Source organism: Calliphora vicina, chromosome 2 (assembly GCF_958450345.1).
Source record: "Calliphora vicina chromosome 2, idCalVici1.1, whole genome shotgun sequence".
Classification (NCBI taxonomy): Eukaryota; Metazoa; Arthropoda; class Insecta; order Diptera; family Calliphoridae; genus Calliphora; species Calliphora vicina.
This window is the reverse complement of record NC_088781.1, coordinates 45,893,681-45,909,699: the sequence shown is the minus strand read 5'-3', so window position 1 is coordinate 45,909,699 and position 16,019 is coordinate 45,893,681. Positions and strand designations below refer to the sequence as shown.

The following is a 16,019-nucleotide window of genomic DNA, read 5'->3' as shown; positions in this document are numbered from 1 at the left end:
TTTGAAAAGGTTAAAACGTAACAATATTTTTAAATTCATGAACATTTGAATTTCCTTTTTTTATTTTAAAGTTTGAAATTGGAAATGTGAGAAAATTTATTTTTATAAGAATACTCATAATTTAAAGATTATTTTAAGAACTTTAAAAACTTTTCGAACATAAGTTCGAAATTTCGAACTTCTATTCAAATTGTCGAATATAATATTGCATTGTCATTAGGTTTCTGCAGGGTTTAAAAATAATTTTACAAGTTTTAAATTTATTTCGAATATAAATTCGAATTTTCGAACATAGTATTCCATTGACTTCAGATATATGCATGAATGCCAAAATTCAGCCTACGATAACTGGTTCAATATTCAGTTACAAATATTGTTCTAAACTAAAGTTTAAACTGACTTCAAGCTTGATTACTTAGAGACACTTAAGTGACAATTGATTTCACGCTGCATTACCTTGGGTATGTAAATTAGCTTTTAGATTTCTTAGATTTCTGTAGGGTTTAAAAATTATTTTAAAAGTTTTAAATTTATTTCAAATTTTTCGAACTTCTATTCGAATTGTCGAATATAATATTGCATTGTCATCAGGTTTCTGCAGGGTCTAAAAATTATTTTAAAAGTTTTAAATTTTTTTCGAATATAAGTCCGAATTTTCGAACATAGTATTCTATTGACTTCCGATATATGGATGAATGACAAAATTTAGGCTATTCGGGCTACGATAACTGGTTCAATATTCAGTTACAAATATTGTCCTAAACCAAAGTTTAAACTGACTACACGCTAGATTACTTAGAGACACTTAAGTGACAATTGATTACAGGATGCATTACCTGGGCTATGTAAATTAGCCAATTGTATTTTTTGTGCAGTAAAAACTGTTTATAAGTTTCCACAAACCCAACAATAGATAAATTGAACTCAGCCATGAAACTACACATAAGAGAAAAGGGCTACAATGTCACACTATCGAAACTAAAGGGTTAAGCTAGAATGTGTTTATATTACAACATTACAATTATAGTTAATAAATTTTTGTTGACTCTCGTACGTTTTGCTCCACACCTCATTGAAGTCAATTTGAATTAGCATAAATTTCTGTTTTTCTGTTTGAGCGGAGCTGAAAGTTTTCTTTTTTGTATAATTTATTTAATTGTTGAAAAATTACGAGGTGTTAAAGTTATTAAAAGTGGAATTTGTAAATTTTTATATACAAAATTTTATGTTAATTTAATCAAATGTTTGGTAGGAAATTATTTTGTAACAGATTTGTTACAGCTTGTTAAGGAAGACAGCGAATTTAACATGCATAAGGGGTGGTTTTAATTAAAAAGTTTAAGGGTGGTGGGTGTAAAATTAAACATTATTAGGTAGTAGTTTTTAAAGGCCTCTCAAGTAAATCTGGAAATTAAAGAAAATGAAGTCATCGTATACGACACCAAATAAGTGAAATTATTTTATTTAAGATTTTGAAATTTGTTATGCAAATTTTGTTTTATAAAGCTTTAATACAATAATATCATTATAAATAAGAGCTTTAATCTTTATTACAATTAATATAACTAACCATTTTCTTTCTATTCTAGTTTTCAGTTCATCATAGCGTATGATTAATAAAAATTTTCATAGTAATAATTAATATTACTTATACGCATAATCAAAACTCTCGCACAATTTAATATGATAAAATAACTACTTAAATTTAATTAAATTACAAAATGACTGTTATAAAAACAAAACCCTGAAAACAAACTACAAATAAATATTAAATTAACTAATGAAATTAATACATAATAAATGATAAATAAACATATTAACTTATTAACTGTATAAAATATTAAAATATATAGAAAAAAATTAACAACTTTAACAAAAGTTATAAAATAAACAGCTCAACTATATAAACAAATAATAAAAACGCAACGAAAATGTCGCACTTTTCAACAATATTGGAAAATTTGCGCATGGTGGCCATAAAAAGAAGCCCATTAACACAACAAAAACAGAAACAGCAACAACAACAACAGCAGCAGCAACAAGCTGCTGTAACACCACCCTCTCCCCAACAACAGCCACATGTAAATACTCAAGCACCATTAGCAGCTACAAACACATGTAATGAGCAACTGTCTGCACAAGAACAGGATGTAAAAATTAATAACGATAATAAACAAATTAAAGTTTTCATCAACAAACAACCACCCACTCCACAGTCACCAGAAGCCCCCTCATCACCACAATGTACAAAATCTGCTCAAAATCACCACAATGAAGATCACATGGATAAAAATGCCAGCGGCAATTCACACACCACAACACCCGACAAAAAACCACATCATACCACCACCACCCATCATGGCCACAAAAGACAAAGTATATCAGCACGTGGTTCCATTGGTTCGGCTGAATATGTCGCTGGCAAAAATTCGCCAGGACGTGAACGTAATCGTGGCAGCAATGTTATTGTTGAAATTGATGGTGGTGGCGCAAGTGGTGTCGCCAAAAATGCCACCGTTTCACGGGGCTCACGTGAACTTTCGCCGACACCCAAGAATCAACAACGTAAAATGTCAACGGACTTTCGTTCGCGTGCCGGCAGTTTCATTCATCTTGATGAGGAGGGTCGCAGTATATTGATGCGTAAGCCGGTGCGTTTAAAAAATATTGAAGGTCGTCCCGAAGTCTATGATACGTTACATTTCAAGGGCAGAGAGGTAAGTGTTTTTAAATATTTATAGAATATGATATTTATTAAGGTTTTATTTTGGGATGTTTTTTTTTTTTTTATTTGTTTTATTGAGAAATAGGTTTATTTTGAGTTATTTAAGTGAAATCGTTTGGAAAACTAATTTAAGGGTTTAGGAAGGCTTTTTTGTGTTAAAATGGTTAGATTTATTTTATAGAAAATATTTGCAATCAATAGATTTTTGATAGAAAATGTTTGTTATCGATAAATTTTGTATAAAAATTTTATATTTTTGTTACATTTTCCATAGAAATTTTATGTTATCGATAAATTACTTAGAAACAATTAATGATATCGTATAGCTGTTTATAGAATATGTAAGATAACGATAATTGATTTTATATATTTTCTGTTATCGATAAATTTTTTATAGAAACTAAAAATTTCTATAACAAATTCAGTTTTTCCTAGAAAATTTAAGATATCGATAAATTTTCTGTTATCGATTAATTTTTTTTAGAAAAATGTTATGCTTTCGATAAATTTTCTATAGAAAATGGAAGATATCAATAAATTTTATGTAGAAAATTAATGTTATCGATAAATTTTTTTATAAAAAATTAAAGTTATCGTAAATTTTCCTTAGAAGATTAATGTTATCGATCAAGAAAATTAAATTTATCGATTACTTTTCGAGAAAAAATTAAAGTTATCGATAAAATTTCTATGGAACATTAAAATTATCGATAAATATTCTATAGAAAGATAATTTTTTTAAACAGATTTTCCAGTATCGTTACATTTTCTATAGAAATTTTATGTTATCGATAAATTATTTAGAGACAATTAATGATATCGTATAGTTTTTTATAGAACATTTAAGATACCGATATATTTTCTATAGATATTTTCTCTTATCGATACATTTTGTATAGAAATTGTATGTTATCGATAAATTTTCTAACTAAAGTTAGTTTTTCCTAGAAAAACTATTGATAAATTTTCTATAGAAAATGGATGATATCGATAAATTGTCTATAGAAATTTAATGTGATCAATAAACTTTCGATAGTAAATAAATGTTATCTATAATTTGTTTAAAGAAAATGAATGTTATCGATAGATTTTTTTATAAAAAATTTAAGTTATCGAAACAAATTTATCTATTTCGATATCTAGATAAATATTCTATAGAAAGTTAAAGTTATCGATACATTTTCTGTAGAAATTTTCTGTTATCGATTAATTCTTTACAAAAATGTTATGCTATCGATAAATTTTCTATAGAAAATGGAATTCTATATAAAAAATAAAATGTATAATATTTTTATTTATTTATTTTATTTATTTCATTTATTGAATGTAATCTAAAAGCCTCCTTACAGGCCTAAACTGATTACAAGAAAAAATATAATTTAAGCACAATTCAAACTTACATAGTATATGTTAATATTAATTATTGTCGTATATAATTGCTAATATAATTGTTTCCTAACACAAATATATATATAAAGGTTATTTATTTACAAAAATGGAAAATTAAACTCTGATTTTTCTACACTTTTACACCAGAAAAAAAATCCTCAAAAAGTTGTATTTTTAACAGATTATAACCAAGTGTAAAAAAGCTCTGAGTGTAATTTTCCATTTGATTTTGAAATGAATACCCTTCCTTATATACATTTAAATTTCAGATTTTATTCCATAAGAAATACCAATCTTCTCTTTCCCAGGTGGAATTATGCTTTTTTTGCACTTGCATTTTTTTTGTTGCAGTTTTTAACAATACAAATTCTTTATTTAAACTATTGCTTCTTCTTCTAAAACAAACATTCACGTCTATTGATAACACATAATAAAATTTGACGACTAACCAGACTTAAATTTATAGTTCAATGTTTTCTATTGATTTAAAATAAACTCTTACATAAATTAAATAGAACAATTCAGTAAATACGAAAACTAAAATGAAAAAATAAAAATCCCCAAAAAGATTCCAAAAATCCCCAAAACATGCAATATTGCCCCAACTGGTCCCCATATCCCCAAACCAAATTATTTATCCCCATTTGCAAAATAAAATCCACAATTTGGGGAAAATAGGATTTTTTTGTTTTAAAAAACTCATGAAAAATCGAAAACTGCAGAAATTGTTCAAATTTATTGCTTTATCGCAAAGCCACATGTAATAGGAATTCGCTAATTTTTTACAAAATTTTTGTTTTTTGTTTGATATACATACAATTGAGAAGTTAATGTTCTTCGTTCGATTGATTGAATTTTGAAAACATTTTTTCCATGCTATGTGCAATTTTCCACATTGTCAATCGGCTCAGTATTTTCGGAGTTATAATAACAAATTGAAGCAAAAAATAAATTTTTTATTTGAAAATATTAAAGTTTTTTGTTTTAAAAAAATCATGAAAAATCGAAAACGGCAGATATTGTTCAGATTTATTACGTTATCGGAAAGCCACATGTAATAGGAACAAAATGTGTTATCGATCATAAAAATCGACGGATTCTTTTCGAATTTATTCACAATTAAGTGAATTCGCTCATTTTCACAAAATTGTATATGCATGTTTGTTTACATGTTTTTTGTTATTGCAACAAAAACAATGTTAGTTAAGTTATCTAAAAAATGTCTAAGAAGATGTATAAAAAATTTATACTTTTTAAAAAGCTAACTTTACATAAAATATTTGAAATGAAAAATATTAGTTTTTATACCCTTCACCTTCGTGAGAAGGGTATATATAAGTTTGTCATTCCGTTTGTAATTTCTACATTTTTCTGGATCCTTATAGATAGCGGAGTCGATTAAGCCATGTCCGTCCGTCTGTCTGTCTGTTGAAATAAATTTTCTGAAGACCCCAGATATCTTCTGGATCCAAATCTTCAATATTTCTGTCAGACATGCTTTCGAGAATTTTTCACAAAAAAAAAATTGAAAAAACAAAAAAAAATTGAAAATTTAAAAAAAGTAAGTTGGACCTACTATGGGTCAAAATCGGAAAAAAATTTGTAACCCAATTTTTTTTCACAAAAAAAAGTAGAAAAATCAAAAAAAATTGAAAATTTAAAAAAAAAATTTAAAAAACTTTAAATAACAATCGAAAAATTTTTTTTCCAAAAAATGAAAAAACAACTGGAAAAAAAATTAAATTTTGTTTACCTTAAAATATTTAAAATTTTGAAGTATAATTTGGTGAAGGGTATGACCTACAAGATTAAGATTCGGCACAGCCGAATACAGCACTCTTATTTGTTTTATGTAATATTCTACTTTAGCACAAAAACTCTCAAAACGCATACTCGATATCAAAATAGGGTAACGCATTTCAGATGACCAAATATGTTATTAATAATTTTGTAAGGGGTGCCGATAACCCTGCCGCTGGTATGGATATTATAGCCAAAAAACTAAAATATCCCATTGAGATTTTTCAAAACTTTTTTGGGTATTTCTGGATTCCTGATACAAAATTTCAAATTTTGTATTTCCAATAAAAAATTCTATATAACTATAAACTTTCATTAAAAAATATCATAACAACGCCGTGTTATCAAAATGGAAAAAGATTTACATACGTTTTTAACAACAAATCTACCATTATTCTACAATGAATTGCAAGTCATTATGTTTAGTTTTAAAAAGTGTAGACACAATGGAAAATGAAGCTAGAGAAAAAATTGTGCACAAATATCTAGAAAATCCGACTTTGTCGGGTTAAATACAACTATGAAGTGGTATAATGAGAATAATATTGATGTTATAGCAAAACACATCAATTAAACAAATTGCCCAAATCTTCGTCCAATCGATATATATTGTAGAATTGTTAAACGTAAATTGAAAAAGAGTGCAGGTACAGTAAATAACCAGATTTTGATGAGAACAAAGTGGAATAAATATGCTGGAATAACGGTAGAAGTGGGAAGTAAAGTTGTGCAGCTATTAATAGGAAGCATAAAAAGAAAGGCCAGAAAATGTATTCGAAATAAAGACAGATAAACCTGCAGTTATATTTTTTAAAGCTTAATAATTTACCTTTAATTTCATGTATACAATGTTAACATACGTTGTTTCATTTAAAAGTTATGCTCGTTTTAATTCGTACGGATTTTAAGTCGCCACTTCTTTAAATAAAAAATTAATTTAAATTTTAAAAAATTTAAATCTTTGCAAAACCTCAATAAAAAGCATTTTTTGTCATATTTTTCAATAAAGTATTCCATGATTTTTTTATTTTTTAATGAAAAGCTATAAACATTTTTAAAAAGTAGACAAAAGCCTCTATCTATTGATATATAATATGTATCCCTTATGTTTTTCACGTGGCAAATTAATAGGGGAATACTTAACATCTCGCAGAGAATTTACCTAACACTGTTATTTTCATTCATAAAATATTTTTAGGTAGGCAAACATACTTTTTTTTATTAATTTCTATTTTAGGTAAATTCTCTGTGGTTTACTAAAATAATTTTTTTAATATTTTGAAATTTTGTTTAAAAAAAGTTTTTAAAAAAAATTAACAAAGTTTTTTATGTTTTGAGTTACAAATCATTTATTTTGATAGATATCAAACTCGCATCCCACTAAGCGATGAAATAGATCTTCAAGGAAAATATATAAGCTTTATTTTAAGAAAAACAAGTAAGGGTGCTATATTCGGATGTGCCGAATCTTATATACCCTTCACCAAATTATACTTCAAAATTTTAAATATTTTTAGGTAAACAAAATTTAATTTTTTTTCCAGTTGTTTTTTTAATTTTTTGGAAAAAAAATTTTTCGATTGTTATTTTAAATTTAAATTTTTTTTAAAATTTAAAATTTTTTTTTTTTGTTTTTTAAATTTTAAATTTTTTTTTGTGAAAAAAAATTCGTGTTTCGGTTCCGATTTTGACCCATTGTAGGTCCATCTTACTATGGTCTTATATATGTCGTTGCAAATGTCTTTGAAATATCTATCATTAGATATCCATATTGTCTATATTAATGTCTTAGTAATCAAGATATAGGTTACAAATAGGTCAAATATCGAGGTTGTCTTGGTTTTTTCCTCATATCTCAGCCATTTGTGGACCGATTTTGCTGATTTTAAATAGCAAAATTCTCGAAAGCATGTCTGACAGAATTATTGAAGATTTGGATCCAGAAGATATCTGGGGTCTTCAGAAAATTGATTTCAACAGACAGACAGACAGACAGACGGACATGGCTTAATCGACTCCGCTATCTAGAAGGATCCATAATATATATACTTTATAGGGTCGGAAATGAAAAATGTAGAAATTACAAACGGAATGACAAACTTATATATACCCTTCTCACGAAGGTGAAGGGTATAAAAGGGACCATTTTGAAAAAAGTCAAAAAAGTTTTTGATTTCAGAAAAAAAATATTAAAATTTTTTTTATTTTTTTTCGAAAGATTAAAAAAAGAGCTATCTAAACTATTTGGGATACATTTTGTCAAATTTTGACCCCTTCTAACTCAGAGAGTTCTGGATCGATCTTGTTGTTGAATTACTATCCAACAGAACTAACCTTGGTGCAAATTTCATCGGAAGACATCAATTTCAAAAGTTGGTTCACTTGACATGAAATCCCCCATATATAAAATTAGAGTTATCGACAACTTTTCTATAGAGATTTAAAGTAATTAGTAAATTTTCTATATAAAATTAAAGTTATCGTTATGAATACTGTAGAAAATTAAAGATATCGGCCACATTTGAATATAAAATTTTAGTTATCGTTAACTTTTCAATGGAAAATTAAAGTTATCGTTAACATTTCCATAGAAAATGAAGTTATTGATACATTTTTGTATAGATAAACATTATTTTAAAAAGTTGCAGTTAAAATTTTCTATTTATATTATATTTGGAAATAATTTGTATATTTAAGATTTTTAAGTACTTTCTTATTTCACACTTTTACTTAAGATCCTTTTCTATACGCTTACAGGATTATAAATTACTATTCATTTGTTTATACTTAAAAATTCATAATCCCCCTATGAGCAGTATGATATCTTAAACATAATCTTCTTACACCTTGCCACTAAAACCTATAATTAACATGCAACAAAGAGCTCATTACAAATGAAACAAATACTGTGCATTTTGCTAAAAAAAACAACAATGAAAACTTTTTTAATAAATATGAAAAATAAACAGCATATTTGCAGACACCCACATTTCTTGAATTAATGAGAAAAATATTTTATAATAAAACAAACAAAGGAAAACTAAAAACATAAATGCAAAGATTTTAATTTACTCCACGCCAAAAAAACACACTCAAACATACTTAAAATATTAAGCAGTCGAGCATGTGAATACTCTCATACTTGCACTATGACTTGCATGCAAGTAAACCCTACTTGTGTATGGTATAAATACAAACATGTAAAAAAAGAAACAAAAAATTAAACAAAACTTAAACAATGTAAATGAAATTTTTAGTAGGAAATAAAAAGAGAAGAATTAAAATAAAACTTAAATTGAAACCACAAGTCAGAAGTTGTTGTTAACAAGTTGTATCTAGTAGTTTGTATTTATAAATAAACTGCAAGTGTATGCATTTAGTTACTTGCAGTGGCAGTGTGAAAAATATTAATATTACAACCAAATATAAATTAGCTTAAGGGTTTTAAATGAAAATAGGAAAGTTACTTATCTATATATATAAAAGAGTAACGTTACTACTGACTGAAGCTAGAATCATGAAATTTAAACTGTGGGTTCCTCCCTCCCCAAAACGATCCACTAAGAAGGGATTTTTGGAAATTCGAACGTTTAGGGGGTAAAAAAGGGTAGAAACGGGTAAATCCGGTAATCTTATATCTTCAAAACTAATAAAGATACAAAAAAAAAACTTGAAATTGCATGTTACCCCATTTAAAAAACAAGCAGACAGGTGTTTCGTACTTTTTCGAAATTCGAAACTTTTAGGGGAGAAAATGGGTAAAAACTGTATTTTGGTACTTTTTTTGCATCCTATGTATCTTTTAAGCCAATAAACATTGAAACAAAATTTAAATCGTATTCTTTACTTATAAAAAAATAAAAAATATAACTTTGGTACTTTTTGGAAATTCGAACCCTTAAGGGATAAAAATTGTGTTTATTTTTGGTACTTTTTCATAAAATATGTTTTTCTATAATTTGACATAGACATTCGAATATTTTACTATGAGCTCCCACCACGATCCAGAAAATTGTTTTAGTAATATTTTACCATCGCAATGGGGATAAAAAAGGTACCAAAAAGGGGATAAAATCGGGAAAATACATTTTATTGCAAATTATTAAGCCGATTTTGATAATTTGTTTAACATTGGTTCCTGGATTCATACAAAAATTAACTAACAGGTTGTTATTTGGAACTCGAGTGCCATGGTGTATATTAGGCCAAATCCGGGTAAACAGTTTGGTACTTTTTTAAAACAAATATCTATTATTGGGCACATTAACACAGATTTTAATCGATTGAGACATGTCTATAGCATAAACAACTTTTGCAAAATGGAACATTTTTAAATTTCAAACTTGAGGGTTGTTCAAGGAGGAAAAGGGAAATTTGTACTTTTCTCCTTATGGTACCTTTTTAATATTTTTAATTATTTCATTTATCGACATTAAAGTTAGCTGATATGTATCTGAGTGAAGTTAGTGTTAGAAATAAGAGTTTATATTTAGGTACCAAAATGTGAGAACTGAACTATAGGTACTTTTTCATTCTTCTAATGGTACTTTTTGAATTTTCTATTACAATGGACTTAGAAACATGAAATTAAGCATATATGGTACTAAGTGAGTGAGAATTCTAGGGGGAGACTTTTTGGTACTTTTTCTTTATTCGTATGGTACTTTTTGTAATTTCTTCACCAATGAACCTAGAAACAAGAAATAAAGCTTACATGGGCCCGAGTGGGTAGGAATCCACAAGTGGCTGCTTTTTGGTACTTTTTATATATTCTAATGGTACTTTTTGAATTTTCTATAATAATGGACCTAGAAATATGTAATTAAGCGTATATGATCCTATGTGAGTAAAAATTCAAGTGGATACTTCATGGTACTTTTTCTTTATTATAATGGTACTTTTTTTAATTTTGTATAACAATGGACTTAGAAACATGAAATTAAGCATACTCGGTCCTAAGTCAGTGAGAATTGTAGGGGAGACTTTTTGGTACTTTTTCTTTATTCGAATGGTACTTTTTGTAATTTCTTCACCAATGAACCTAGAAACCATGAAATTAAGCTTATATGGGAGTTAGTGGGAAACCACAAGTGGGGGCTTTTTGGTACTTTTTATATATTCTAATGGTACTTTTTGAATTTTATGCAATAATGGACATAGAAATATGAAATTAGGCGTCTATGGTCCCAAGTGAGTGAAAATTCAAGGCCATACTTCTTGGTACTTTTTCTTTGTTCTCATAGGTACTTTTTTGAATTTACTATAATAACGGACCTAGAGTTTCCAAAAAACCGAAGGTTTCGTTTTTTTTCGGTTTTGTGATAATTTTTAAATATTAATTGTTATAGAAACAAAATTAGTTGATAATATAGGAAAGGCTATACAAATTTAAAATTAAAACTTGACGGGTTATGGTTTAATGAGTGCGAATTCAAAAGTGATAACCAATGGTACTATTTGTTTATTGCAATGGTACTTTTTGAATATTTTATAATAATAAACCTAAAAATTTTAAATTAGGCACACATGAGGTGACTTTAGTGGAAAGTTACCATTTGTTTTCACTAAAGTCACCTTTGGATTTTCTATAATAATGGACCCAGAAATATGAAATTAGACATTTACAATCAGATTCACAAAGGGAGACTTAATAGTACTATTGCACTCTTCTAATTGGGGTGGCGAAGCGCACCGGGTCAGCTAGTATAATATAATTTCGTTCAAGCTATTTGTTTTTTTTTCAAAAATATGTATAAATTTTGACAATTAAAAATTCATGGAATACTTTATTGAAAAATATGATAAAAAAAATTTTATTGAGTTTTTGCATAGATACAAATGTTTCAAATTAATAAAATTGTTATTTATAAATAGTTTTTAATGAAATTTCACAGTTATGTAGATTTTTCTATTTAAAATGGAAAAATAAAACGAATTTTAAAATTTACTATCAGCAATCCCGCAATTCCCAAAAAAGTCTTGATAAATTCCAAAAATGGTAACTTTTAGTTTTGGGGTTATCGAAACCCTTTACGAAATAACTAGAAACATATTGGGCCACCTAAAATCGGTTACAATATTTTGATATCGAATATTTGATATCGAATTTGAGAATTTTTGCCCTAAAATTTAATTTTACATAAAAAATAGGTGTTTTCTGAATGGACCTGGTCCCCTCGGTAACAAAATTTTTTTAAATTTTTTCATTTAAAATATTTTATGAAAATTTATCTTTCAGAAAGTATAAATTCCTTATACATCCTCTTAGAATTTTTTTGCGATAACTTAAAAAGAAAAAAAGTTCTTTTTTCCCAAAAAATGAGCGAAAAATCGCCTTTTTAAAAATTTTTAAATTAATAAAATTTTAATTTTTGCAATAAAAAAAATTATTTAGAAAATGTCGCTTACGATAATTTGGCGCTAAGGGCTCGATATGTGTAAACTATGATTTTATCTTTTTTTATTCAAATGTTTTATATCATTTTTAGCTATTGCAGTTTTACTAGTCCAGACTTGTGAAAGTTTAAACTTCCAAATATTTGAATTTTTTTTGGAAAATTAGTTTTGAATGTTCCTGCTTGTTATACTGACTACTTGTTACACTGTAAATACAGACATATGTTTGTATACATTCCAAAAAACATATGTATGTTAATACTTAACATGTGTAAGTTTTTGTATTTATTCTTAAGCACACACAAATGTAAATAAATGTATAAATAACTATGTATGTTAAACATTTTTCGAGTGTATGCAAAATAGTGTGTAGAAAACATTACACAATTACAAACATTACATTAAGGGCCGTTTTCTCATTAGGTGATTATCTTTTTTCCTAACGAAAAACTGCAGATTAAAGAAATTTGGTTTTCTCAATGTCTCATTTGCTTCTATTCTGTCGCAAAGCTAACCCGACCTCATCTGCCAATTATTTATTTATCGTACAGATAAATTCAATCAGCTGACTTCTGTTCATAGTTTGTATGTGTTTGTGTTTTTGTAAACGAAATTAAATAGATTTTATAAAAAAAAGTTTAATAGAGGAATTAACCTTAATTTTATGGAGGATGAACACGAAGAACATGAGTTCCAAGTGAATGCTGAAAAATTTTATCATGCCAGGCCTAACTACCTGGCAGACATAGAGAATAATGAATATTTCAAAAGATTCCGGCTGTCGATGGCCACGTTAAACAGCTGATTTATGTAAACATGTTGTCAATTGAAGGCAGGGTTCCCAACTTTCACATCTATTTTGAGAGGTATTGCCAACTGAAAATAATCTTTTTTTGTCGGTATATTGAGAAAAACAAAATTGTTAACGGACAGTTTATCGGCCTAATAAATTTATGTCGACATTTAGTAACAGGCAGTTTGTCGATACATTGAGAAAACGGGCCTAAGAATAGCAGAGCACGTATAAGGCTGCTCTTTCATGCACACTAGGGTGGCCCTAATTTTGAATTTTCTGGATTTTCTCTGCTCCCAAGATGCAAAATTGTTCTTTGTCATTTAAATAAGAATCAAATACAAATCGTATAACTTTTACAGGTTGAATTTCAATTTTCCCAAAAAAATATTCAATTAAAAATAGTTTTTGTATTTTATTTAACCATAGATAGTTAATAACGCGTATTTTTTTTTTAGAGTGTCGCAAGTTTGAGTTGGCATCACTGATTTATTTTAGCACCAATTTAACAGCTGATAGTTGCGTTTTGTTTAGAATGCTTCGAAATTTCATTATGAATTTCAATCGACCATCATATGCGGCGCCAATTCGGCGAATGGGCTGAAGCACAAATTGATATGGATTTTGAATTTCCATTCAAAATTTTATTTTCCGATGAAGCCCATTTATGGTTGAATGGGTACGCAAATAAGCTGAATTATCGCATTTGGAGTGAGAAGAATCCACAAGCTTTTGTCGAAACACCATTACATCCACAGAACGTTACTGTTGGTGCGCTTTATTGGCTGGTGGAGTCATTGGCCCATATGTCTTCAAAAACGATAACGGTCAGAATGTTACTGTCAATGATGAACGGTATAGGAACATGAATCGAAAATGTTCGTACTTCAATTACGTGGCATTAATCTTGCTGATATGTGGTTCCAACAGGACGGAGCCACATGCCACACAGCGGGCGCTGCAATTGATTTACTCAAATAAACTTTTGATGAAAAATAAATTTACGTAATGGGACCATTAATTGTCCACCAAGATCGTATGATTTAACCCCATTGGATTATTTTCTTTGGGGTTATGTTAAGTCACTTGTCTACGTCGATAAACCACAAACAATTGAATACCTGGAAATCAGATTGCACATTGGAGAAATCATATTTAAATATTAATTTCACAAAATTTAATTTCTAATAAAGCCCGTTTCATTCATATTAAAAATATACTTCCGTGTTTTATTATAATTTAAACTTGTGAAAAAAACACCCATTATAAAATTTAAAATTTTTCTGACATCGATAACACTGTGCAACAAATGAAGACTAATTGAAAAACACTCGAACTGAACAGTATAGGTTCGACTCAACTACGATAGGGTAGTAAAACCCTATACTCAGTTTATACATTTTGTTAACCAATTATTTTTTTATGGACTTAGGGTCCTCTAGTTTAATAAGGTATATCCAGGATCGTTATAGATACTGGAGTCGATATAACTATAGTCCTGGTTTGGTTGCTTTTTAAAATCGAGAAAATCGGCTAACAAATGACTGAGATATAAGCGGCTCGATGTTTGACCTGTTTTTGATCTATTGATGATATATACTTAAATTATTAAGTCATTAACATATCTATCTAATGATAGACATTTCAAAGACCTTTCTAATGACGTCATAGAAATTTGGACCGACAAATTTTTGTTTCACCATAAATTTTTATTTCAACAAAAATTGTTTTCAAAGGGTATATAAAATTCATTACAGTCGAATGTATGTAGCTGCCTTACTTGTTTCACTTAAATTTATATTATTGTTATTTTTTGTTTGTGAAATAAAAATACTTAATTAGCATGACAGTTTTGTTTGCTTGCCAAAAAAAAACAAACAAAATAAACTTAATTAATAACCAAAAATGGTGTTTATCAAGAAACAAATTTGTCTGCATAACAAAATGAAATTTTAGTACATAGTTAGCTGAATTAATTTGAAATATAATAAAGTTAAGATATGCAAATGGACTATTTTAAATTATAGTTATGTTTTTATGTTTTATAAAGGAAATATATTTAAAATTTACCTATTTAATAAAAATAAATTATGTTCCCTAAACTTCATAAAATATTTATTAAAAAAAACTAAGAAAATCCACAAAACAGTAACAAACCTACCTTCTATTTAACATTAACCATTTAATTTAGATATTCTATTAAAAACTCCTTTAAACAGCTTCTTTTAATTACCTTTTTAAAACTTGCTTTTTCTTTTTTGCCAACGAAATATAAAAGTCATTATTTAGAACTTTTTCATATTAAAATCTCTGTTTTTATTAAAAACAACAATAAACTGTTGCTAATAATAAGAGAAATAGACTCAAAATAATGCTTGTTAAACCGTATTTCACATTAATACAGCTCGCTGAGCTGCTTTTCTTTGTTTTGGCGCTCCTTTTTTGTTTCCGGTTTGGAGTACGAGGGTAATTTCTATTACCTTTTTAAGGCTTTCTTTTTATATAAAAAAAATAGCAACTTTGGCCGCATCATAAAAAAAGGATTTTATAAATTTCTTTCACCATGTGCACTTGATAATTAATTCTGTGTTTTTAAGCTTTTTTATATTTATTATTTTTTTTTTTATATTTTTATAATTTTTTGTGTTTATTTTTTAAATGATAAAAAAATTAAGATTTTTTTTTTGTACAGAAAGACTTAAAACTGAGCAAAATGTAAATCGATAATTTTAATATTTTATAACAATTTTCTGTTGTCGATACATTTTCTATAGAAAATTAAAATGATCGATTATCGAGAAAATTTATCGATAACAAAAAATATCTTTAGAATTTTTATCGATAACTGTAGTTTCCTACAGGAAACATATCGATTACTTGAATTTTCTATGACAATTTTATCGATAATTTATAGAA

General features: G+C 27.4%; 1 protein-coding gene across 1 annotated transcript in view; it reads left to right on the top strand.

Moving 5' to 3' along the window:
• Nucleotides 1–1,859: 1,859 nt before the first annotated feature.
• Nos (Nitric oxide synthase) overlaps nucleotides 1,860–16,019 on the top strand; it is a 173,529-nt gene continuing 159,369 nt past the window's right edge. The window contains exon 1 of the mRNA XM_065501668.1: nucleotides 1,860–2,717. Coding sequence (XP_065357740.1) covers nucleotides 1,932–2,717 — 786 coding nt within the window. The 5' untranslated portion in view covers nucleotides 1,860–1,931. The remainder of the gene's footprint in view (nucleotides 2,718–16,019) is intronic.